The 22,970-nt window shown below is 47.7% G+C and overlaps 7 protein-coding genes across 7 annotated transcripts; 4 read left to right on the forward strand and 3 right to left on the reverse strand.

Annotated features, from left to right (window-relative positions):
• Nucleotides 1-1,683: 1,683 nt before the first annotated feature.
• Nucleotides 1,684-2,038, forward strand: F5147DRAFT_766685 (uncharacterized protein; the record flags this gene model as incomplete). Its single annotated transcript, XM_041440795.1, has 2 exons — nucleotides 1,684-1,908; nucleotides 1,943-2,038. 2 exons carry the CDS (start codon nucleotides 1,684-1,686, stop codon nucleotides 2,036-2,038), a joined length of 321 nt encoding a protein of 106 aa, XP_041300170.1.
• A 1,177-nt stretch (nucleotides 2,039-3,215) lies between these two features.
• Nucleotides 3,216-3,707, forward strand: F5147DRAFT_9353 (uncharacterized protein). The gene has a single exon (XM_041444478.1). The coding sequence runs from the start codon at nucleotides 3,337-3,339 to the stop codon at nucleotides 3,646-3,648; it is 312 nt and encodes a 103-aa protein (XP_041300171.1). The 5' UTR covers nucleotides 3,216-3,336; the 3' UTR covers nucleotides 3,649-3,707.
• Nucleotides 3,708-7,124: 3,417 nt separating this feature from the next.
• Nucleotides 7,125-11,960, reverse strand: F5147DRAFT_624419 (MAP kinase). The gene is made up of 9 exons (XM_041432654.1): nucleotides 11,815-11,960; nucleotides 11,206-11,758; nucleotides 11,001-11,147; nucleotides 8,585-10,949; nucleotides 8,278-8,536; nucleotides 8,086-8,227; nucleotides 7,768-8,037; nucleotides 7,625-7,713; nucleotides 7,125-7,572 (listed from the first exon to the last, which is right to left on the reverse strand). The coding sequence occupies exons 2-9, from the start codon at nucleotides 11,728-11,730 to the stop codon at nucleotides 7,482-7,484; spliced, it is 3,888 nt and encodes a 1,295-aa protein (XP_041300172.1). The 5' UTR covers nucleotides 11,731-11,758; nucleotides 11,815-11,960; the 3' UTR covers nucleotides 7,125-7,481.
• A 2,250-nt stretch (nucleotides 11,961-14,210) lies between these two features.
• On the reverse strand, nucleotides 14,211-15,785 carry F5147DRAFT_663332 (CTLH/CRA C-terminal to lish motif domain-containing protein). Its single transcript, XM_041434875.1, has 6 exons — nucleotides 15,618-15,785; nucleotides 15,484-15,569; nucleotides 15,348-15,415; nucleotides 14,994-15,189; nucleotides 14,433-14,804; nucleotides 14,211-14,378 (listed from the first exon to the last, which is right to left on the reverse strand). Exons 2-6 carry the CDS (start codon nucleotides 15,484-15,486, stop codon nucleotides 14,307-14,309), a joined length of 711 nt encoding a protein of 236 aa, XP_041300173.1. The 5' UTR covers nucleotides 15,487-15,569; nucleotides 15,618-15,785; the 3' UTR covers nucleotides 14,211-14,306.
• A 247-nt stretch (nucleotides 15,786-16,032) lies between these two features.
• On the reverse strand, nucleotides 16,033-17,160 carry F5147DRAFT_663334 (Rrp15p-domain-containing protein). Its single transcript, XM_041434876.1, has 3 exons — nucleotides 16,687-17,160; nucleotides 16,455-16,634; nucleotides 16,033-16,398 (listed from the first exon to the last, which is right to left on the reverse strand). Exons 1-3 carry the CDS (start codon nucleotides 17,144-17,146, stop codon nucleotides 16,334-16,336), a joined length of 705 nt encoding a protein of 234 aa, XP_041300174.1. The 5' UTR covers nucleotides 17,147-17,160; the 3' UTR covers nucleotides 16,033-16,333.
• A 67-nt stretch (nucleotides 17,161-17,227) lies between these two features.
• On the forward strand, nucleotides 17,228-20,775 carry F5147DRAFT_663335 (DIL domain-containing protein). The gene is made up of 10 exons (XM_041434877.1): nucleotides 17,228-17,828; nucleotides 17,878-18,275; nucleotides 18,333-18,551; nucleotides 18,602-18,752; nucleotides 18,809-19,282; nucleotides 19,334-19,379; nucleotides 19,433-19,556; nucleotides 19,612-19,686; nucleotides 19,738-19,878; nucleotides 19,928-20,775. The coding sequence occupies exons 1-10, from the start codon at nucleotides 17,450-17,452 to the stop codon at nucleotides 20,561-20,563; spliced, it is 2,643 nt and encodes an 880-aa protein (XP_041300175.1). The 5' UTR covers nucleotides 17,228-17,449; the 3' UTR covers nucleotides 20,564-20,775.
• Nucleotides 20,776-22,886, forward strand: F5147DRAFT_663345 (NTF2-like protein). Its single transcript, XM_041434878.1, has 13 exons — nucleotides 20,776-20,986; nucleotides 21,055-21,329; nucleotides 21,387-21,711; nucleotides 21,762-21,786; nucleotides 21,845-21,861; nucleotides 21,914-21,991; nucleotides 22,048-22,062; nucleotides 22,114-22,156; nucleotides 22,208-22,260; nucleotides 22,315-22,325; nucleotides 22,379-22,468; nucleotides 22,536-22,541; nucleotides 22,596-22,886. Exons 1-13 carry the CDS (start codon nucleotides 20,885-20,887, stop codon nucleotides 22,759-22,761), a joined length of 1,206 nt encoding a protein of 401 aa, XP_041300176.1. The 5' UTR covers nucleotides 20,776-20,884; the 3' UTR covers nucleotides 22,762-22,886.
• Nucleotides 22,887-22,970: the final 84 nt, after the last annotated feature.

Genomic DNA, 22,970 nt, shown 5'->3' on the forward strand with positions numbered 1-22,970 from the left:
GAGTCCAAGCGTATCTCGTGCTGGACCTCGGTGGAAGGAGGATGAACGTTCATATTCCAGTATTTTGTCGGACCGCTAAAGGAACAACTACTTTTCCTCTATATGGCGGCCCATCTGTCTACGGAAGACTAGGGTGTCGTTTCGGGTAGAGCAGTGCTTCGGCCCATCTTTCAGGACACTGGTGCCAATCATCATCTCAGTGCCATGAAGCTTCAAGCTGGTCCTCCACGTCTTCCTCTAAATCCCATGGCTCCGAGCTCTGGCCATGGTAGGATGATGCATGGTGTCCTGCCAAACCCTCAGCACCGTCCAATCATACATCTCAACTACGCCCTGCCAAATATTGTTGATTATGATAGACAAAGCCCTAGTAAAACCACAGAAGTCCGTTCGTAATGTTGCGGAGCAACATTACGAAGCAGATAGATCGCGTTTCCAGGGGTGACCCATCAGCCGGCACGACCGTCTCGTCTGGCGGAAGGTGGACACGAATGTATGGGGCAATCGTACGAGAAAGTCGATGCCTCGATGCATCGATGCAGACGGAAACGAACCTTGACTCCCAGACAGGTTGTCCTGGCAGGAGTAAGTTTTCTGGCTTACTTTTTGGCGTTAACTTGAAGCTAAGTTGTCATTTAGTACTTAAATGGGTCTGTGGTGAACTCATCGTCAAAAGTCATATGTATCTCGCTCTCAATGCCGTTACAAGCGAGATGATCGCTGTCAAATCCCCATAACCGCCAGTACCAGTGACAGAAATGACAGCCGACAAATGGAATATAAGGACTCAAAACAGAGACTGAGATATTGAAAGATTGCAACCATCCTCACATCGTGCAGTACCTTAGTTTCGAGGAGACGAAGACATTCCTGAGAATGTAAGCCCATGGAAACTATGGTCATCTTTGGCAGCCATACTCATTTGGATTTCCAGTTTTTTTAGAATACGTGCCCGGAGGCTCGATTGGAAGCTGTCTGCGAGACCATGGCAAAGTCGACGAGGAAGTTACGAAATCATTCACTGGACAGATTCTCGAGGGTTTGGAATATCTCCATTCCAAGAACATCATACACCGAGTAAGTGATTATTTGTTTCTAGCTCATTGTTTTTTAAAGGCAGATAACATCTTGGTGGAGAAAACCGGGATTTGCTAAGTTTCTGACTTCGGAGTTTCGAAGCGCACTGACGATCTCGATGTAACTACTAACTGCGTCACATGCAATGCAGGGCATGGTTTTTTGGATGGCGCCAGAAGCCATACATCCCCGGAAAGAAGGTTATAACTTCAAAATCGATGTTTGGAGCGTGAGCTACGTCGTCCTTGAGATGTGGACAGGGAAGCGGCCGTAGAGTGATGATGAAACTGTAATGGTCATATTCAAGGTCCGTTTCTTCGTATGTGCTGCTTAGTACCTGCGGTCACTCATGATTTTGCTGCAGGTACACCAGAAGCAACCATCGCCCATACCTTCCTATATCTGATCTTGGAAAAGACTTCAAGCACAGCTACAGAACTTTAGCAACATCCATACTTGGAGCTTCCAGAAGGCTTGGTATTTAACGATTTCAAGTAGGGCCTCATTCAGGCATATTTATCATCCCCTCACTGTATTTGTCGTATCTACTCTTATGGGTTCCAATTGCGCGTCTTTCGCTGGCTGTATCTCTTTTCCGAGTAGAAAATGCGCCCATTGTTGTCTCCCCTCCATCATCTCCTCAACCTCGCAAAGTCTGCTACGAAAGCTGCACCGAAAAGATGCCTTGTCGAACTCGCGGAGCAGGCCGAGGACAGGATGAAGGACGAGTCTTGGAAGGATGATCCTTGGCTTTCTCAACTCGATTGGACATCCATCACAGGGAAATCTAGCGGTATTGTGCACACTCAACAGGGGTGTCTCGATGTCGATGTACCGAACTTCTGTTGACTTCTTCCTTTTACAGCTCGAGTCCACGGCAGCGTGCTCATCGACTGTTCCCGATTCTTTCCTCCGACGTAAGAAGCCCACTCCTAAGGAGCCCAAATCAAAGGCATTTTAGCTGAAGAGGTACCGGGATTTCGCAAAGCTCAAGGAAGACAGTACGAAATCGCATTACCTCCATCCTCCGTTTGTCCTGGCAAGGCTGGTCGCTTTTCTACTCGCGGGAACATGGCTGGACCTTCTGCGACCCGATGATTTTTGAAGCTTGATTTTTATGATCCAACGGATGACACCCTACAAGACATGTGCTTGAAGGGATCTTTGTCTTCTACAAGTTACCACATAAAGAAGGGGAACGTGGGCAGTCCACTTGGGAAAACGTTCATGAAATGTGCACACTGGCAGGATGGGGCGCTCTCGTCACGCTCTCGAACCCTAGCTACGAAGCGATTGATGCATTAAGAACGCGCAGTGATCAGCGCATGTGATCGCATATTAAACCAGATGGTCTGGGAGCGGGGAGCGTTAGATCTACCGTTCGAACTACCTGAATCTTCGGACGAACCCCGGACATGAGGTAACTCTTCAGGTGATCACAATGAGCACTGTGACGTGCCGTGCTACAAGAGAATGTGGCTCACGGCGAGCAACGCGGAGCAAAACCGCGTTGGCTCAGGGCTTAAGGGTGCGCGCACCCAAGGGGTATTTTATCTTTAACGCGGATGTGGACTGAGAAGAGGTGTAGATTCCGAGCTGTATGGGCGACGCATAGTTTGGATTCCATGGTGCTACGGCTCTTGGACGGATAACCGAAAGCACCAAAGTCATAGGAACAGATTTTCATTCAAAGAGAGCAAGCATCCTGTGCAACTCTCGTGACCAAGCAAAGGTGTTGAATCTATCGTGCTGGGGTGCGTCATGCATTGGTCATGCAGTCCTTCTACAGTCGAATTCCAGTATGTAGCTCGATCAAGTTCAACGTCTCGCAGAAAATTTGTACGCGTCACCTAAACGCATCACAGGGATTTATTTAGGAGGACACTGGTTTGATGGAACGGAGAGCTCGTGCTTTCTGATCAACTACGAACTCCACTTCTCGGATGTGGAATCACAACTGCCCTGCCTTTAAAGGAACTTCTTCCGGCACAATTTGATTCGGATTACATGACATTTGGGTCGTGCGGTCCTTTACTCGCACCTTCTCATTATCGCAATGGACCATCTGGTCAGACAATATGGTATTAAAGCACGTTATCTCATCTTGGTGCACGACGATAAAAAAATACAATTTTGTCCTATTAAGAGATGGCTCTATGCAGGACATTACTTCAGGACCCCCAGTGTCCTCCCAAGTCGCAAATGCCCTGATGTGAGGTATACCTCCATCAGTCCGCCGTTCCCGCTGGCCGATGCTACATGGTTGCCGAAGAAGATCGCTATCGAGTTGCAGATCGCCAACCTGTGCATACGGAGCCTTTTTGCCTTTTAAACCAGGAATGGTTCATTGTGGAAAGATGGACGCCCCTTGATCGCGACCCTCCGCCTTCCAAATCGTCCGATCAGCATAACGAAGGCTACGAGCCTCCTAGCTGCCTTATTGATCGTGCTGAGAACGCTGGTTGGCTGCGAGCCCAAGCTACCCCTGAGTTCCCTGAAATTAAGCATCTTTGCACAGCAGACACCAGGGCAGGTGATCGATACCAGGATCCATGGCACCCAGGGTGGTAATGAAAGAAAAGAGCGCTGACATCTGGCGAAACACGTTTCCATGGAGCTGGGTGATTAGGAAGCGATGCAAAAAATGTTGAAATCAGGCAGCCTACACTGAAGTCTAGCAGCCGACATACCGACGCGATCATCCTCACACGGGTATCACATCACGCTGTATAGCGTTTTAAATTAGACCTCCCACAACATCATTCCATGTCTGTGGCTACGAGATCCGGTCCAACTGTTTACGTTGCAGCGCAGAGACTTGTGAGTCTAGGGAGGTCTAGGAACATCAGTGAGTAAATAAATGATAACAGTTACCGCCTATCAACATTCACGAAGGTGCCTTGTATAGTATTGGTCGAAGAATTAGAATTGCGCCTCTGAACGTGTGGGACTGGAGCCCCATTTTCCTTCTTTTGAATTGTCGAACTGGAACACCTGCCCTTACCTCCTCGGCGAGAGGAAGGGCACTCCCTCGGGCTCGCCTGTATGGACGTATTCGAAGCGTTCCTGGTTGAGATCTCGAGATCGTACGCCTGTGCATCGCGCGCTATGAGGCATCGGGTTAGACTATCAAGAGTATTACCAGTGGCCCATCGTGGTTTGCAAATATCGTAATAGGGTATGAACCATGGCTGGCACAGCCTCGCCTCCAATCCATGATTAGCACCGCTTTGCATGCGATCCACATGAAACTCGCCTACTCCGCGGATCGCAGATTAACTGGCGAGTACTGATAAACAGCTACCGCCTATACTTGTTTGACCACGACACAGGCCGATCAACACACCAGGCGCCTTGTAATAACAAGCTGTGCCTCCTGAATCATCTGCAAAGCCGACCTGTACCCTTAGGGAAGTATCACTGCTGGTGCGAACCGAAAGACCAAGTCTGAAGCACGGATTTAAGGGAAATGAGAACTCTGAGTATTCTCGTCTCCTTGCACGGTAGCGCACACATCGTGAGCGGTGGCAAGATGCGGAATTGGACCTGCAATACAGGGCCCGTTATTGGTGAACCATGGAAAGTACGGGTGGAAGTATATTGGGACTAATGCTGTCAGCAGACAGCAAGCAAGCTAGAGGAGAAACGTTCAATGATGAATTACTGATTGAGAAATGATAGAAAGGTTTGGATCGGCCATGGCAGGACAGTGTGGTCACTCTCATAGTCTCCCAGCGGACATCTCTCCATGGATTAAACGGTAGAAGAATGCCCATTCAAAACGCAGAGAGCCCGAAATTCAGGCGCACCAAATCAAGACGAAGGAAGGCGGAGTGTATACTCTTTCATACGGCCACTGCAAGATCGCATCAGGTGGCAATGAGATAATCTGCATATGGGATAGTAAGTGCATTGTCGACCCTCTGAGAGCGACTCTTTAGACGACAACAATCAGCTTGAGAAGCTGTTTCTGAGTATCAATAGATCACTTGTCCTTGTTGAGGTATTTCTCGGACTCATTGAGGTCGAATAGCGTGGGGAGCTCGTCCTCGTCAGTTGCAATTTGCTTCAGGTTATTCGGTTACAACTTGAATGTGGGCCAAGGGCAAGGATTTGTTCCAGTCCCAACAGCGCATCGAGCTTTATCGACTACTCTCAAGTGCTCGGCATCTGGTAGCTTAGAATAGAAGGCAAAATATATGACCAGTACTAGTCTTGGTTCCAGTCAGAAGAGAAGAAACATTTTTTCAATGACATACCTTGGAGGATGCCATTATGTGGGGGGAGATTCGATACAAGCCCAAGATTAGACGGTGTAGTCGAAAATAAGTTGCTAAGCGAGGCTCGACTTGTGTACCGAACAATCATTTTTTTTACTTGAAATTTCAAACAATTTTCGACAGCGCCGATTCTACAGGCACACACTCCTTACCACCGCCTCCACCTTGTACGCGCACCCAGACAATGGTAAGCTCGAAAGTAACCCTAATGCACACCGCCGCCCTTTTATTCGTATATGCTCATATCCATATCTAGCTTCCTAGAGAGCAGTCCTTCGGGATCCCGGGGACATCATGGCAGAGCGCTGCACCTGAAGGACGCGCCCCTTGAACTCTAGGCGCAAAAGCGCAGCCTTTGGCACAGCGTGAATGCGGTGCAGCAGAAATTCGGGATGGCATGGGTTTTCCACCGGGCGGCGGGATGCGTTGGGTCAATAGCGCGGGCGGGGTCATCACAGTATGACGCTAACAGGCTGGGAAAGAGCAGAGGAAGATGGGAGCCAGGTATCACATCGCGACACTGTGAGCCGACTCCTGCGCATTTTTCTTGACTTACTTGCAAGGCAAGCTTCGGAACTTGGAAGACTGGCACTCAAGTACTCATCTGGCACCTGCAGTCTTCTTCTGCCTTGAACAATATGCATCAATGTTTCTAATCTCGTGATTCTCGTCCAAGGTATTTCGACCAAATAGTGACAAACGCTCCATAGTATAACCGCATCAACAAAAGAGCCTGAAACATGTATGTCAATATATGCTGCCCGAAGTATATATGTTGAATATCAGGGCTTGTATCAAAATTTAATGCCTTATATGCACCTTATATGCACCTTGTAAGCTGGTTAACAGACTTGTGTACTCATGTAAGCTTCACAAGGCCTTATATGCTTCGGGCTCTTTTGTTGATGCGCCTCGTCAGTGCAATATGATAAATATCGCTTCGCTGAGCTCCAAGATCTCCTTGAATTTCGCTCGCACACTTCTTGAGCCAGCCCTCCGGTTAGTAGAATGTTCGTTGAACTATTCCAGAAAGTTCAGCGTTTCTAATAATTCATAATTGAATTCAGATATGTGCATTCCATAGAAGTCAGCTTGAAAGCTTACTTTGAGCTTATATATTATTTCACAGCAGGGTTGGTCCACTCTATCGTAGACCAGGACCCAGGTTCCTAGAATGATGATGCAGGGGCCAAACGTGCTCCGCCGGGTGTCGCGGTCTCGCTAAAAAAAATCCTCACATTTCCTTGTCAAGCTTGAAAGGGGACACCCCAGAGTCGTTTTCTGGTCACAATCAATGAAGAAAACTGGGGCATTAACGTGTGTCGATCTAGCACACACACTGGCACCAGAAGACTAGCAGCAAGTTCGGTGTTTTCTCGAGCCCGACACATTGGTGCCATATTTTCAGTGTTCACAGGTCGTGTCACCAAAACGCTGAAAATGTATTTGAGCCAACGTTCCGTCACTTCGGCTGTTCCATTTCTGATCATGCAGCGTTCCGCAACTCGGAAATGGATAACTTCCGGCAGTGTTTAGAATGTCCTCGTGCTGCCGTCGAACATCGGTGTTTTACAAGTTCGCATGTACATTTTCTGAAGTGATATCTAGAAGGGGGTACCCTGGTTGGTTGTTCAATTTGAAACATTTTCAAAACACCTAAACGAGCCTAGAATCTAATTCCGTGTAAGCGTCGCTTATTACATGTGCCTTTTGTACATTAGACAATTGGTCTACGGTGTGTAAAGCATTTCTAGATTACGACGAGGTGTGAGACGACACTCCGAATTTTCAAGGTTTGAATCAAAATCTCGAATTCTAAATACTGCGGAAATCAGGTCAAGGCCAGGAACACTAGTCCCATGATTTGTCAATTAAGAGGGTCACTTCGTAAAGGAACGGTCGTCTATGAGGGCATCAAACTCTAATCACACAGTTCAAGTCAACTCAGATACGTGAAGTAATTATGTATGAGCACACCCTCCACAAGTACAAAAAAATTATAATGGTCATTATGAAACAGCATGCGAAACAACAAAGATGCGCGATTGGGACAAATGAGAGTAAATGCGATAAGAAATGGGTGATATAGGAAATGATGTTGAAAAATAATGTTCAAATGAGGTCCTACTTAAAATCGTTGAATATCCAGCCCTCTGGAAGTTCCAGGTATGGGTGTAGCTGAAGGTCCGCAGCGCTCGCGCGTTCATCCGGATCACTAAGCATCGTCCGTGAGCACAACAGACAAGACGGTAAATTACAACACTTGCATTGCGAAACATCTGTCCTTGAAGTCTTTTGCAAGTTCGGACAGGACTACATCGGAAGGTATGGGCGGGGGTTGCTTATTCTGGTATACCTGTAGCAAAGTCATGAGCGCACTGCACTTTGCACAATATACGATGAAACGGACCTTGAACATGACCGTTATAGCTTCATCATCACTCCATGGCCGCTTCCCTGCCCACATCTCAAGGACGACGCAGCCCACGCTCCAAATGTCGATTTTGGAGTTATAGCCTTTTTTCTGGGGATGTATGACCTCCGGTGCCATCCAGAAAACTGTGCCTTGCATTGCCGTAGAAGCCATTCCATTCAGATCGTCTGTACGTTTCGAAATTCCAAAGTCAGAGATCTTGCAAATCCCTGTTTTCTCCACCAATATGTTGTCTGCCTTCAAATCCTACGCAAGACAATGAGGTACGAAGAAACAATCGTAGATGAAGCTTACTCGGTGTATGATGTTCTTGGAATGGAGATATTCCAGACCCTCAAGAATCTGTCCAGTGAATGATTTTGTGACTTCCTCGTCGAATTTGCCATGGTCTCGCAGACAGCTTCCGACCGAGCCTCCGGGCACGTATTCTAAGAAACTGAAAACGCAAATGAGTATATTATCGAAGATGGTTTCCGCAGCGCTTACATGCTCAAGAACGTCGGCGTCTCTTCGAATCCAAGGTACTGCACGATGTGAGGATGGTCGAGATCCTTCAATGTCTCGCTCTCCATTTTGAGTGCCTGTACGAAACTCATCTGACGGTTGTCTTTTCTGTCACTGGCGGTTACGGGGATTTCAACTTGCTTCACAGCAATCATCTCGCCCGTAGTGGCATTAAGGGCAAGATATACGCGACCATACGTTCCTTTGCCGATGAGTTCACCACGGACCCATTTAAATATCGCTGAAGTACAGTTTAGCTCAGTAAGGTAAAGAAAAGCAGAAAACTTACGTCTGGGACCACCCGCCGGGGAGTCAGGAAGCGTCTTGCTGTAGTTTGCCAACGTCTGCGACGAGGTATCGACTTCCTCAATACGACTACCCCATAACTTCGTGCTCCTTTTCCGCCAGATGCTATTATCGCCTAATGGATCAGCCCTAGAGAAACGATCTATCCGCTTCTTGTGCTCTTCCGCAACAATACGAATGGACTTCTTCGGTCGCACTAGCGCCTTGTCTCTATCAGCGATGTTTGGAATCCCGTAGTTATAGTCTATGGCAGTGGGCGATGTTCCACCAGAATTAGCTTCAATGACGGGTTTGTCGAGATCATGCTCCGGGAAGAACTCTTCGAGCCGATCGTAGACATCCTCTGGAGGAGGACGATGCGCCCAGGTGGACTCCTCGAACGTGGTGCTTTTGTGCCTAGTCTTCGGCGTACGCGGCCGAGGAGGGCGTAGCTGAGGCATGAAACTGGGTGGTGCTGGGAAATTGGCCGGAACACCGCGCGTCATATTGCCGGGTCCAGAGCTTGGGGTTGTAACGTGAAGAGCGGGACGTGAAGGATTAAGATTCTGCTTGGTACCAGGAATGGGAGTCCTAGAGCTGTCATTGTTTTCTGATGTGGGTTTGCGTGACCACAGATCAGAAGAAGCGGTCCCGTAAGTTTCATTAGTGCCAACTCCATCATCCGAGGAATCTGATAGTATGGAGGCTCTGATATCCCATACCAGCTTGTCCTTTTCATCTGGACGTAAAGTGGACTCTGTGGCTGTGCTCTCCTGGCTGCCAGCACCAGAATCGTTCTTGAAAGTTGAAGGCACCATCGTCCCAGTGGAAGTAAAGGTAAGTCCGCATGTAGTATTCGATGTACCCGGTCGAGAAGTAACGGGGCTACGTGGGGGAGTTTCAGATGGAGGATTGGTGCGAGCTGGAGAACCAGCATAAGGACCAGGTCTTAGGGACGACGGAAGGGTGATCCCATAGCCATCCTCTCTCAGAGGAACATCACCAAACCTTGAAGAGCCACTACTGGACTGAGCTTGGTGAGTGGGCCTAAATTCATCACGGTCGCGATGTATGTCATTGGTAGGGTACCGCTGCTGGGAGGGCGAGGCAGAATGTGGGCGCGGGTATGGTTCCTGAGTGGGTGACAGATAACCAAGAGTGCCGCTCGCTGATGGTTGTTGAGCGCGAGTATATGTGGTAGTATCCACATTGACAATATCGGGCCTGCTTTGAGGAAGTGGTCTGGGTCTGGGTCCCAAATCTAGGGGTCTTGGATAAGAATTGGTGCCCGAACTGGATGGAGTAGGAAGATGGGGTCGGCTCGGTGAAGTGCGAAGCATGGGTGGCAGAGGATTCTTGAGAAACTCTGAGCTCTTCGCTTTATTGACTGTCCTTATAGCAGTCGAAGAGTCGGTCGGCTTATGAGCGGATATATAGTGTGATGGAACCGGCTTGCCTCCTCCCCCCTTCTTGGTCTGAGATGGGCGAGGCGGATACTCAGTGTGTGACGGTCGCCTCTTGGTCGAGGGCGAACGCGCCATTCCCGACGACGAAGGTGGAGAAGGCTTTCTCACCACAGATCCCAACTCGTTGTCACGGGCGGCCGCGAGTCCTGCATGATCGTCGGAAGTTGTCAATCTTTCGGGTCGATGTTTTACAGCCCGCGCCCGAATGATGCCCTTATCCTGTGGTTTTGTCCATTCCGCATCAGCTAGCTCCGCTGCACGTTCAAGGTCGCGAAAAGCTTGTTCAACTGTCTCTGCATCTGATCCTCTCCGCAGGTGGCGTTTACTGAGGAAATTCTCCAGAATGGGGGTAGATTGAGAAGAGGGAAGACTCTGTCCATGAGGCGAATCGTAACGATGGCGATCGACGCTTGCCGATTGCGGTGTTTTTGCGGATGCGGGAGAAGGTTGACGGTCTTCATATCGTGCACTGTGTGGTGGTGACGACAACGTGGTGGCGGATAAATTAGGGTGAGGAGGTGGCCTCATCGTACTCCTGTTGTCTGAATCATCGATATCATCAGATATCACAGACGGCTCATAGCCTGCGTCCGGGGTTAGATCGTCAGAGGATACACTCTCCTGCTGAGAAGACTTGGTTGCCCGTGGCCTTGGGACTAAGGGACTAAATACTGGCACGGGGGGTGGGGGGACGGATTTGACTGGAGAACTCAGGAGCGAGGGGTCCTGAACCCTTGCTTGAGAAGGACAAACCAGAAACTTCAAGCTCCCCTCACTATCGCCTCGATCACGAACCAGCCGAATTAGGTTATCGTCTGACAGTGGATCGCCGATTGCGACTTTGCCGATTTGAGTGCGATAGATGGAGAGTTGTCCACTCTGATCTTCATGAGGTACTTTGAGCTGCGGCGGCATTTGGTCAGGATTGAAATGGAATGGGAAGAATCGGCGCACTTCAGCAAAAATGCGTTCCCAGATGAAAGCTGCGCTGTTTGCATTTGTGATGTCTACAGCTGTATAGGCATGGCAGTCGTAAGTTACCATGATAACCCATGCAGGCGGAGGTGGTACAGTCGGCGATGAAGAAGAAGGAGATGGAGACTGAAGCATGAATATGAGATAACGGTCAGAGGAAAAACAAATAAATGAATTAGCTCACATGGAGAGAAACATCAGAACCCAAATGTCGATGTGAAGGTCTGCGATGGCGGAAGTGAAGGACATCGGCGATCTTCTGGAGACGAGTAGGAGGTTGAGCGGTCTCGGTCCGTTCAACGAGTGCTGTGCCATCATCAATGGTAATGACTGAATGACTCAAATCTGAGTGTGCTGTTTGACCAGGAGTGCTTGGTGGCGGAGTTGATTCAACTGCATTTGAGCTCTGACTCGAGGGTGAGGATAGATTGGGATTTGAACGGGATGGAGGATAGTGGTTTGGCAGATCGGTCGTTGTTAAGGGGGGAGCCGGACGTCTTGGAGGACGAGATGGTGGAGTTGGAATTACTGATGTTGGATGTTGATTCAAGGAAGAGTTAGAATCCTGTGGATGATGAGGAGGGTAACGAGGACGTTCATCCTCACTACTGCTAGAATCGCCTGGATCTGGATTTGATAGAACAAGGACACGACGAGGTCTAGGTGCGCTCGACGACCTAGTATCCTCTGACATAGAGTAGGAGGGCATTAACAGCTCTCTCCAACGGTTTCCTGATCTGCTTGTAAGCCATGATTACTACGATGATGAAAACGGTGAAGTTGGATATTGCACCTTGCTGGCTGTTTATATATCCTAAGAATACTTTATAAAGAGTACTTATACTCGGACGACGAGTATTATGTGTAAGAAGGAAGAGAGTTCGTCGTAAGGTGGTCAAACTTGTCCGTTGGCGCTGGAAAGTGGCATCCAACCGTAAGCTTACTTAAGCCCCAATGGGGGAAGACAAAAAATCAAATCCACCATATATATATGATGCCGTTAACATCCTCATGGCCGCCATGCATAGTTATGGTACCTTATGGTAAGTAGTACCTCCTTGTTCTTTCCGTTGTTCTTCCAGCTCGCAACCCGGGTTACTCTCACCGTGGCTAAACCGAGTTAGATCATCAGTTACGCCGGTTATTCCATGGACCCGTAATCCTAGGAACAATATCAAATGATCAGTGAACCGAAACGGGTTTACTACATAATCTCTATCGACAATATTTGTGTTTTATAGAGGACTAGTTCCTCATTTTCTGACAAAAGCTACTTACGACCAAAGACGGACTTGAAGTGAAGTCTCCTCGGAAATGTAGCAACTTACAACCTCAGCGCGATAGACGATGACTTCCACACGACGAAAATGTGTTCGACAAAGCGATCGATGAGTCGTTTCCATATCTGAACACGAGACAATAATGTCAACAACTTGCAACCTCACCTCAGTACGATAGACAATAGACGAAAATGTATTCGGCAAAGCGAGCGACACTAAATTTATGAGTCGCTTCAAATCCAAACGCCATTTTCTTCGAATGAATGATTTTGGAGGTAAAGGTTGAACCTGTATGTAAAAAACGATGCCCCGTGCGAAAATGCTGTACCTTTGCGCAACAGCCGAGATATGTTCACCAAGCGAGCGACGCTCGGTTTTGTACCCTGCTTCAAACCTCGATGCAATGTCCTTTGGGAACCATGACAGACCATGACTCACCTCGGTACTCCGCTTACCATTCGATATACTATCGTGTGCCTTTACACCCTACCGCGGGGGTATCCTTATATGTGGATTTGAGATCTCGGTGATTTAACGTCTCGATCAAATGACAACGTTGACGAGAGCCTATAAATGAACAGAATCAGTCGACAATCACAAATGTCTTCAGTGGGACTTTGAGTGAGATATAGCTTTCAATTGGTTGCTTACTAGTGTGATGCCATCACAATACGCAGAGTGGAATCCACCACAGCATGTGCGATAAAGGGACTGAGGTACTTGCTTGAACATGAGTTGACAGAATGACGTCTGAGCACAGGACGAAGTGCTAGACGTAGCCTCGCGCTATGAAGCTAGTACTCATTAGATTTACGACTTCGTTGCTCGACGTGCTTACTATCTCTGTATTCTCGTTGTCTACGTGTTTCTCCCGCGTTCGTTTTGCATACTTTTTGCCTCAGTCGAGAACTCTATGTGAGTCTGGATGAAATGTCTTAGCGTGCATTATGCTTAATCCTAGCACAAAGAACAGGTTTTTCGCCAGTTGGGGGGTAGGGGTTTTGGCTGTGATCTATGCTAGCGATTATGGATACGATAGAAATCTGCCGCGTCGGTTAGTGAAAGCAAGAATATGATTCACATCGAACGCAAGGTACCTGAGAAGTGAAATCAGAATTTCACGAAACCTTTCGTCGTAAAAACTGACGTAGCTACGAGCTACGATGGGTTGACTGTTGTCTAGTTTTGTCAAGTCCCAATAAGTGTGGGGTGACAATGCCTAGAAGATCGAGTTTGCTCGCTTGTTTATGAGGTTATGACTAGACAACAGTCAATCTATCGTAGCTGCATCAGCGTCAAGGTAGCATACGATGAAACAATCTAGAGACATACCCTCAGCCGTAGACAACGGATTGAGGAAAGAAAGTAGTAATGATAAATCATGATGGCCTGCGAGTACAGAACTCGAACAAGTGCTTACTAATCGAGTGGGAATCCTAAACCACGACGCGTCTTGTCCTATCTTCTCGTTGCTTATTCGATTCTCGTGGTCACCTGTGCCCATCACTGTTGTTGCAGTGGTGTCTTGGGTCGCGTCGTCGTTCCTTAACGTCACGTGACCCACTTACTTACTCCTCACGATACACCAACCAACCAAAGCGGTTAAAGCGGCCGCAGCAACCAGAACCCTTTCCCAACTGGCAGACATGTGTTAGCATGAAGCACAGTCAGATTTAGAAGACCAATTATATCAAACGCACAAAATAATGTCTAACATCAACAAGCTGTGTCGACGAGCATAGGTTTGAATTATTTTGTACGCACGCAAATAGCCCAATAAGCTTGACTTCCAGACCATACTCCGCTGAGCCGCGTCGTGCTGTCACATGCATGTCTTATGCCATCAACACAATCCGCCCGGGTTACTCTCACCGTGGTACTTACGGTTACTTGTTCCACGGACCTTCCTGCCAAGAACAATCTCAAGTGGATATAAATGCTCACAACTCATCCATGTTACGCCCTCTACTGCATATGATACACTCGATACTATACATGCTGCCCCTCATTCTCGCATAATGGAATCATCTGTTGCTTCTTTTCGGCCCGTCGCCACTAATCCCTCTTGAAGATCAATCTAAGAGCCGCGAGTTGAGCCAACCCAATCGAATCCAAATGCCAAGGCACGAACCTTAGGAAAATCTGCACGGTCCGCCAACATCCCCTCACTCCAGCACAAAAGCTTCAAAAGCTGCACTAGCTTAACCTCTTTTCCCTGACTAAGACTTTCGAGAATTGCGGCATTGACCTCACCCGCAGTTTTCATCCGCTGCGCGGGCGAAAGAAGTTCGGATATAGCTGGAGGGGCCGAGGATGAGGAGTCGAACGCCAAAAGTGCCATCGTACGTTCGAGCTCCGCAAGAAACTCTGGACTTTCTTCACCTCTTGGCGCGAGTTCGTCTTGTGCAAATTTCAATGCCTCTGTGATACGCCCATGCCGAATGTGCTCGATTAGCTTCTGCTGCTGAAGGTGAAAGTACAGTGCAGGGTTTGTATCGAGGATCTAGAATGCAAAAGGTAAGAATTCGTACATCTCACATGTGAAACAGATCAAGGACGGATCATATTGAAGACTGAAGTTTTGGTTTACAATTCTCATCACCGACTTCCGAAAAAGTCTGAGAGTGGTGCATGAAACGTTTTAATCTTACGTCCTTGATATAAAGCCACGAAAAAAGAACACGGGACCCACCTCAGGATTCAGGTCATTCATGCGGGAAATGGCTTCCTCGATATCTCCCCGTTGCAGTGCTTCTCGAATCACCATGCGACTTTCGATACTCTCGAAGTCTACAGGTGGTGGAACATTGGCTTCATCACTGAATTCCTCTGCGGCAGACTTGTATCCCTCGATGACGAGGTAGTCCATAATAAGTCGGTTCAAGTCACTGACAAGCAAGAATGTCAGAAAATGCTCAAGATACAGCGTATAACAAGGATGTATCAGATAATACATGCAATATCTTTTCTCATCTCGAATTTCAGAGAGATTCCCATTGATGATTTTTTCATCTTTTAAGCCCAGAAATTAAGGACAAACACTCACTCTTTCGTGACCTGAACCTCGCGTAGACGCCGCTCCCACTCTTCTTTACGAATTATGGTCCTCGGAGGCTGAAGTTTAAAGTTTGGCCAATAATTGTAAGAGACATGCTGCACGAATGAAGCCTGAAAATACACACCATGGATGTGACGGGGGTGAAGGTGAAACGAATTTAAGCTCTGCGTCACTTCAGGGCAGGTTTGGCAACGTGCAACCTATTTAGTTCTGATTTGGCAGGTCAATACGCGGTCGAATTTAGATTGCAGTCCTTACGTCTTTTTGACTCGTGTGTTGTCTTGTCTTGCTACCGGAATTCGAAAAAGGGCCCTGCAGCTGAGCAGATAGTACTTATCTAGTACCGTAGTGTTCGTGTATCGTTGAGTAGTATCCACAGGTATAGCCATGACCGACCAAAATTAGCAAGTATTCTCTAAGGTTCAAGCGATCGGACTCCGGAATGGAAATGAGCAACCTCACAAGTTTCCAGGAAGGCGTGAAAACGACTACCCAGATGTAAGACTCAACGCCGCATGTAACTTCTGCTGTACCACTTGCAGCGTTGTTTTAGAATTAAATTATTAGCGAATGGAGACTCATGCTGCGTCGCATAAATAATACAATCCATACCCAAGATCGTGCTTAGTTCTCAAGATGTGAACCAAAGGTCCTCCTTGTATATGAATGACGTGCGGGTGCATCGATGCCAGCGGTAGACGGAGATGAGACTGAGAATTGTGGCACAAAGGGGTTGTCCATATCATATTGCACGAAGTAATTGGTCGCTCTCGAATGCGAACGTTACCAGCTGTCGTACACTGTCCAATGTTATCAATACAACCTGAGTTCCTCCACTGCGAGCTGCGACGAGTAAGGTGTTTTGAGCCTACTAGTCCCTGATGAACCATTTGGGCAGATGTCACGCCAACGTAACAGAAACGGTTGACTCTATTCGTCTACGGTCTGTGTGGGGGAGACTAGGCACAAGACGCCTACACTTTTGAGACGATTCCACCTGACCTGATCATGTCGAAGAAATCGTCCTTCCCAATTGTCGCTGCAAAGGGTATCATAGGGTCACTTCAGGTTCGCCGCATCATTTCAGGCACGAACCTGGATTTCCTCTCCCGATAATATTGTCCTTGTGCTTGGCCTTTAGTTTTCCTTTCGGCTTCTTGTCCAACAGGGGCGCTGGAAGCGTAGGTTTCCCTGTTCCTCGCAAACCTTTTGACTGTTCGGCGGCGATGCCTGCCGCTGCCTGCGATTGTTGAATAGTATTAAAGAGTTTCACCACTTGAGATATTTTCAATACATGATAGGATAATGCAAGCAAACATATACGCACCTCCTCGTTGAGCAACCTTGCGCAAAGAGCGTTCGCTCTCGCCGCCCCAACCTCCGATAACATCCCGTATATGTCCTTTATCCGCCTTTTCCTTCTTCTCTATTTGAATCACTTTGTGGGCCTTCAATTCAAGCTTTGCACCATTTTTCTGGCGCGCGATAGAAGGTTTGAGCGATAGCGGCAGGTCTGACGGTGCAATGGTGTCAAGCAGGCCTTGCAAGGTAGCACCAAACTGCGAGGGCTCTGTTGCCCGCCGCTTTCGTTTTAATGTTTTCTTCGACTTTGTTATTCTTTTATCCGCAATTTCAGCCTCCGTGTCCGGAGAATCGTTGTCTTCTGATGAAGAAGCAGAGGTCGTGGACTGCTGTGCAGCATCGAGATCATTGTCACTCTGTTCGTGGTCTGCACCAGACGCGTCAACATCGCTATCTTCTGATAGCCTTAGCCGTTTAGCGGGCATGATGTGGTTGAACCAAGGTGGATTTGAAATAAGTCTAATTTTAATTTGGACAACTAGTCACTTTGCTCACATGCTAGCATTGAACTACACGAGCATGTTTTAAATTTTAGTTTTACACCATTCCCGCAAGCATCGAGGCCCTACAGATCATTCTTTGTACAGGCGATTGTCACAAAAATCTCTGTCTCGCCTGATCGCGGTCTTTACAAGGAGAAGATAGGTCCCGTCTGGTAGTCAACGCGGTTACCGGCAACAGCTACCTTGCTGTCATCAGTGACCCAACGTTAATCCCAACGTTTTATCATGACAATGATTCCTGTATCGCTTGGACCACTGGATTTCTCCCCGGAGCCTGATCTTCATCCTTTGTATCCGAGTTCAAATCTAATATCCCACTTGCTGTCACCCGATTCGGGCTTAGCACCCTCCCAGAAAGCTGAACTGGTATCCCATTCACTGTCACGAGCATGCGTATTTGGGGATCTATCTCTTCTCCAGTATCTTTTGTCTGACCATCAATCACAACTTTATGTCGACCTCAGCACACGCGACGAAGATGGGCTTAGCTTGATCAGTCTTGCAATCCTAGGTTTCGGGTCTGAATCGGAGAGAGATGTCGAACGTGAAGAGTGTGTCCGGCTGCTGATTGCACAGGGAGCTGACGCTACCTCTGCAGATAAAGGTGAGTACATCGCTTCCATCTCACCCAGTTGTTGACATCTCGCTATTAGCCGGCTGGACCGCCCTCCATCACGCTGCAGTTCTTTGTCCCCCTACTCTGGTCTCCCATCTGATGACGCATGGATGCTCTCCTTTCGCAGAAACACGCCGACGGCTGACACCGCTCGATATAGTGACTGCTCACACTGTTCTGCCAGGACGTGATGACATTGCGCTGTTACTCGAAGAAGCAATGCGGAGCCAAGGGTGGATGGGAGGCAGGATGGAAAAAAAGCGAAGAGCGTTGGACGAGCAGCTAAAACGTAAAGGGAGACAGAAAAGCGTACGCGAGAATATCTCAAAAGTGCTTGGTCTACAGAATCAATGGTGGGGTTCCCGTGAAGAAGATGAAGGCTTGTCATCAGATGATTCTGATGGCGAGGATGATCAACTCGACGAAGAACTGTATGTGAGTTGCATATCCTCCTTGAAATTACACTTGCGGTTGCCTTATCTTGTTATGGAGACTCCGAAACTAGACTTCACATCTATGCTCGCATGGTCTCCGCAGGAGCTTTCACATATTTTCGATGCAGTCATCACGACCTCCCATACTTCTGTTCGGAATTCTCAACCTGCCATTACTTTATACCTTATGGCGCGTTTTGCATGCTTAACATGCGATCAAACCTGGCTTGAAGATCTTGTACTAGGAGCGACAGATGCAATCGAAGAGAAGTTCTTTGTGTGCATACTTGTTACTTTTATGCTCTCACCACTAATCCAGTCACTCAGAGCCGTTCAGAAGATATCACTTGTCTTGTATTTTGCTTATACAACGCCACCATATGGTTGCACCTCATGCAATGCGACAACGCTATTAATGAGTGTTGTGAAATGCTGGGCTCATTTGAGCTCCTCGAGCAAGTGATCAACTCTGTGTTTGGTAAGTTTCATTCGGTTTCGTTTGGTTTTATTTTTTATCCCTGACGTCGTCTGAAGTATTCATCATTCGTTACGCCGAGCGTAGGATAGATCAATTACTGGACGCAGCGATACTGGACAGTTCGCTCGTGGCATCGGGATTTGAATCCGTGCAGTTCGAATCAGAGTGGTCATTCTTGAGGCCGTTTAGCGCCAAGAAAAAGAGTGCGACAAACACTCCAAATCATGGAACACCCAAGAATAGCACACCGTCTTCACCTCCTTTTCTACCGAGTCGTCCACCATCTCCGTCCCCTATGTTACTCGGCCCCGCGCCTGTCACAGCTAAAGGATTGACATCGTTGAGACAAACCCTTTCACGCGCAAAAACACCTTCGACAGCGTTCAACACGCATTCTGATGTCCCACAAACTACAGGATTGCGGGACATGACTTCGTTCTTGACGGCGCTACATACACTTTTAACCCTTTCAGACGTCAATCCTGTGCTAATGATTCAATTCTGGTCTCAAGTGATGTACTGGACTTCGTGTGAGTGTATTTTTCCATTCTTTTCCACTTATAGTTGACTCGGGACGTTAGGTGAAATATTCAATCGAATTCTGACCAGGAAAAAGTATCTCTGCCGGTATGTATTTGTTGCAAACGCAGTTTACCAGTACTCACACATACCGAGCATAGGTCTAAAGCGATGCAGATCGGCATGAATCTGGTTGTGCTGGAAGAGTGGATAGAAGATATGGGTCTACCTCGTGGAATCGCATCCCATCTTACACCTGTACGGGACTTGCTGAATTGGCTTCAGGTGAGGTCTCAATACTCGAATTTATGTTGCCGTCCGCTTAATGTTGCAATCACAGTGCCTGTCATCGATTACGGATTTTTCCAATCTAGTGGCTACGATACAGACAATGAAGAGTATTAACCCGTTACAAGCAAGTCATTTATTAGAACATCACAATTTTATGCTTACCGCTCAAACCCAGATGCGACGTGCTGTGCGGGATTACAAATATGAAGTTAATGAGGGGAGGATGACAGACGAGTGTATTCAGTATTTGACGCAGCTTCAAAAGGACTGGGAACGCCATCGTGTTAAAATGGGTGTTGAGGCCCTGCGCAAGGAGGTATTGCCCTGGCTGGTATCTTTGCTAAGCGAAACTAACGCACCACCAGATGGGCGAGCGTGAGCGGGAACGTGAGCTAGAAGATAGCATGGCGAACGAAGCTAATGCAAGCCTCAACGCATCTTCAGAAACATTTGCTGCCCAACATGGCATCGACGACTTGTTCGATCGTTCGCATTCACAATCGGAATGGGAACCAGCCAAGGCACCTCAGGTTCTAGGGGAGCTTCTAGATTCTCGCCATATGCTGCCCCTTTTCCTTCCGTCAGACCCTCGTGTGCTTTCTGCAACGCCCGAAAAACGAGTGGTCAGCGGATACGGTGAACGAGCAGGTGCGCGAACCGCAGCCCACGCTCGGAACACTAGCCAAGCAAGCACTCTCGATGGAGGGCCAATGAAGTGGAGATGTCGCAGTAGAAGGGTACGAAATGTCGACTTCGAAACACTGCAGTGGGTCGACAGGTTCAGGACTAAACCACAGACCTTCCAACTGCCCGTGCACGAAGAAGAGTACGAAGAGACCTACCCATCCACACCACTATCCGATGGAATAGATGACTTGCACATCAACACCGATGTGCCTAACACCGTATCGCACGGTACCCCACTTACCAAGAGACCATCTGCTCGCAGTAGAGGGCGTCCTAGTCTTATTGGGGATCCTGTCATACCAATTTCTTTATGAATCGTCAGACTCATTTGTTCATTGATCTGTCATTGCTCTACCTCGATATTGCATTCGGATTGGACTTGCATATATTACGCATCTGTCGTGTTACCGTTTCAACAATCTGTCGACCACGAGTTTGATGATAAGGGAGGGTAGTACTTAGTCGAATAGGAAGGAGCCGCTTATCTCAATTGGTCTCAATGATGCCAAAGGGAGACTGACCGCCTTGATCCAGCCCAATAATGGCATAGTCTTGCTAGCTGGCAGACCTTTATAGATGCAGGAAGATAATCATTCCTTCTGATAAAGCCCCACCACAACCACCACAACCACAAGATGACGCAGACAGAAGTATTCTTCAATACCGTGGCTTCCGTAGTGAAACCCGCGACTCTATTGATGCTACTTCCCCAAGACCAGACTAGTTGGTGCCAACAGGTGTGTTATCAGATATTCTCTTTGGCCAACTCGGTCTCAACTTGCTATTCGGTGCTGTCACTTTCCAGTTCGCACAGGAAGGATACAATGTCGTACACTTGACATACCCTCTTCCCCCCAATTCTTCTTTCAAGGATGCGATGAAAGTTGTCAATGACAAAATCATTGCTCTAGGAACTGACTGGGGACTGTTGACATATGGTTTGACCACAAAAGATGCAGAGACCCTTGTATCGAAACTCGCTCTCTCGCTCGCAGATTTGAAGGCTTGTGCTCACTTTTGCCCAGATGCTGATATTACCCATGGTTTTTTGATGAGGGACAGCCACAGGAGACACATCCCGTAAGTCGACTATTGCCTCGAGCGTTATATTAGCTTATAGTTGCCGTCCATTTTAAGAGTTACTTTTCATCTTGCTTCTTCCCAAGAAGTGCTCCATGCCTCTCTATTACTTTTCGAGGATCCGGCTAATCTTGGTTATTCTCTCCCGACTCACTCTCGATTACCGGTGCGGGTGTATTCATACCCTCTGGTGTCAAAATCCCCACCGTTTCCCTTCTCGATACAACCCCCCGTCTGTGTGAATGTTAACAACATACAATCGGTCGACCCATATCTTCGCTCGGCCTCTAGTCTATCGCTTACCCGGACCCTCGAATTGTTGAAGGCGCATCTTGGCCCTCACTTCAATCTTGAGAGGCTCTGGGAGAAGCACACTTATTATGTACATGAATAATATGGCGCTAAAGAAGTCACTTACACGTTTTTGGGCAGGAATTCGTCGAAAGAAATGCACCTAGTACGTCAATATATCATTACCATCGCATTCAAAACCACTAAATTCATTCTATCAATAGAGACGATGACTACAATGGTTCATCTCCATTCCAAATGATGAATTGACAGGCAGTAATACGTTGATACAGGTTGCCACACCATACGTCAATCATGTTGCAACGATGGTCGGGGGTGTCGGGTATGACGATCTGACGAGATTTTATAAGGTTAGTGGACCACCGTAACGATGTTCCAGCTCAGCGTTCACCTGCTCGTCACTTAGTATCATTTCACAACTGTAAGGGGTAATATTACCCTATGCATTTTCCGCTTTCACGACCTGTGACAGGTGACACCGCAAGACGTTGAGCTCATTACCGTCTCCCGGACTGGTGACGTATACATAGCTCAGTTCAGGACTTGACCCGCTAAATTTTGTTCAGTGGGCTGTGACAGGATTGTTGATGAGATGATTTTCAAGTGCCACCACACATCTGTACGTTGCGATTCATTGATATCATTCTATGAGCAAGCTAAATTTGCTTTTCAGGAAATAGACTAGTACGTTTTCAAAGGAAAATTCTCCTCATCTTATGAAGCCGACCCGTCGACAGTTTTCTGCCTGGAATAGCTCCTACAGGGAAACACATTGAGATCGCCATTGTCGGGATAGTTGCCTTCAGAGGCGATAAACTTTTCTTTGAGTGAGTGCATTCAGTCACTCTTAGAGGAGTCTAAAGTTGCCGTTATCCTCAACGCTGCTACTACTAGACATCTGTGGGTATTCCTTCAAGATATTGGCTTGTAGGCTACATGGCTCACCCTTTTTAGGTATTGGGACCAAGCCGGGGTTCTTGTGCAGCTTGGACTGCTGGACCCCTCCAATCTTCCTGTTGCTGGGATTGAGGCCGCTAGGAAAGTTTTAGACCCTTTCGGTATGCCCAGTAACACACTCCTGAAAAGATGGCATGAAAGCGAGGGACTTCCAATCGACTGACGGTGGCCCATTGGAGGAAGCTAGACGAACGCAGTTGTATACGATCCAAATATGATCTTTCAATATTTTCAATAGTTAACGAAATTCAGCCCGCAAATACAATATGCAATACATTCTGTACAGTGTGAATTGTACCCCAGCCTCATTGACTCCAACTTGTGATCTGTCGCCAGGTTCATCACAGCATTTGACTGCGGAGTCCGCCGGTA

This window comes from Suillus discolor, assembly GCF_016758755.1.
Source record: "Suillus discolor strain FC423 chromosome Unknown F5147scaffold_1, whole genome shotgun sequence".
NCBI classification, from domain to species: domain Eukaryota; kingdom Fungi; phylum Basidiomycota; class Agaricomycetes; order Boletales; family Suillaceae; genus Suillus; species Suillus discolor.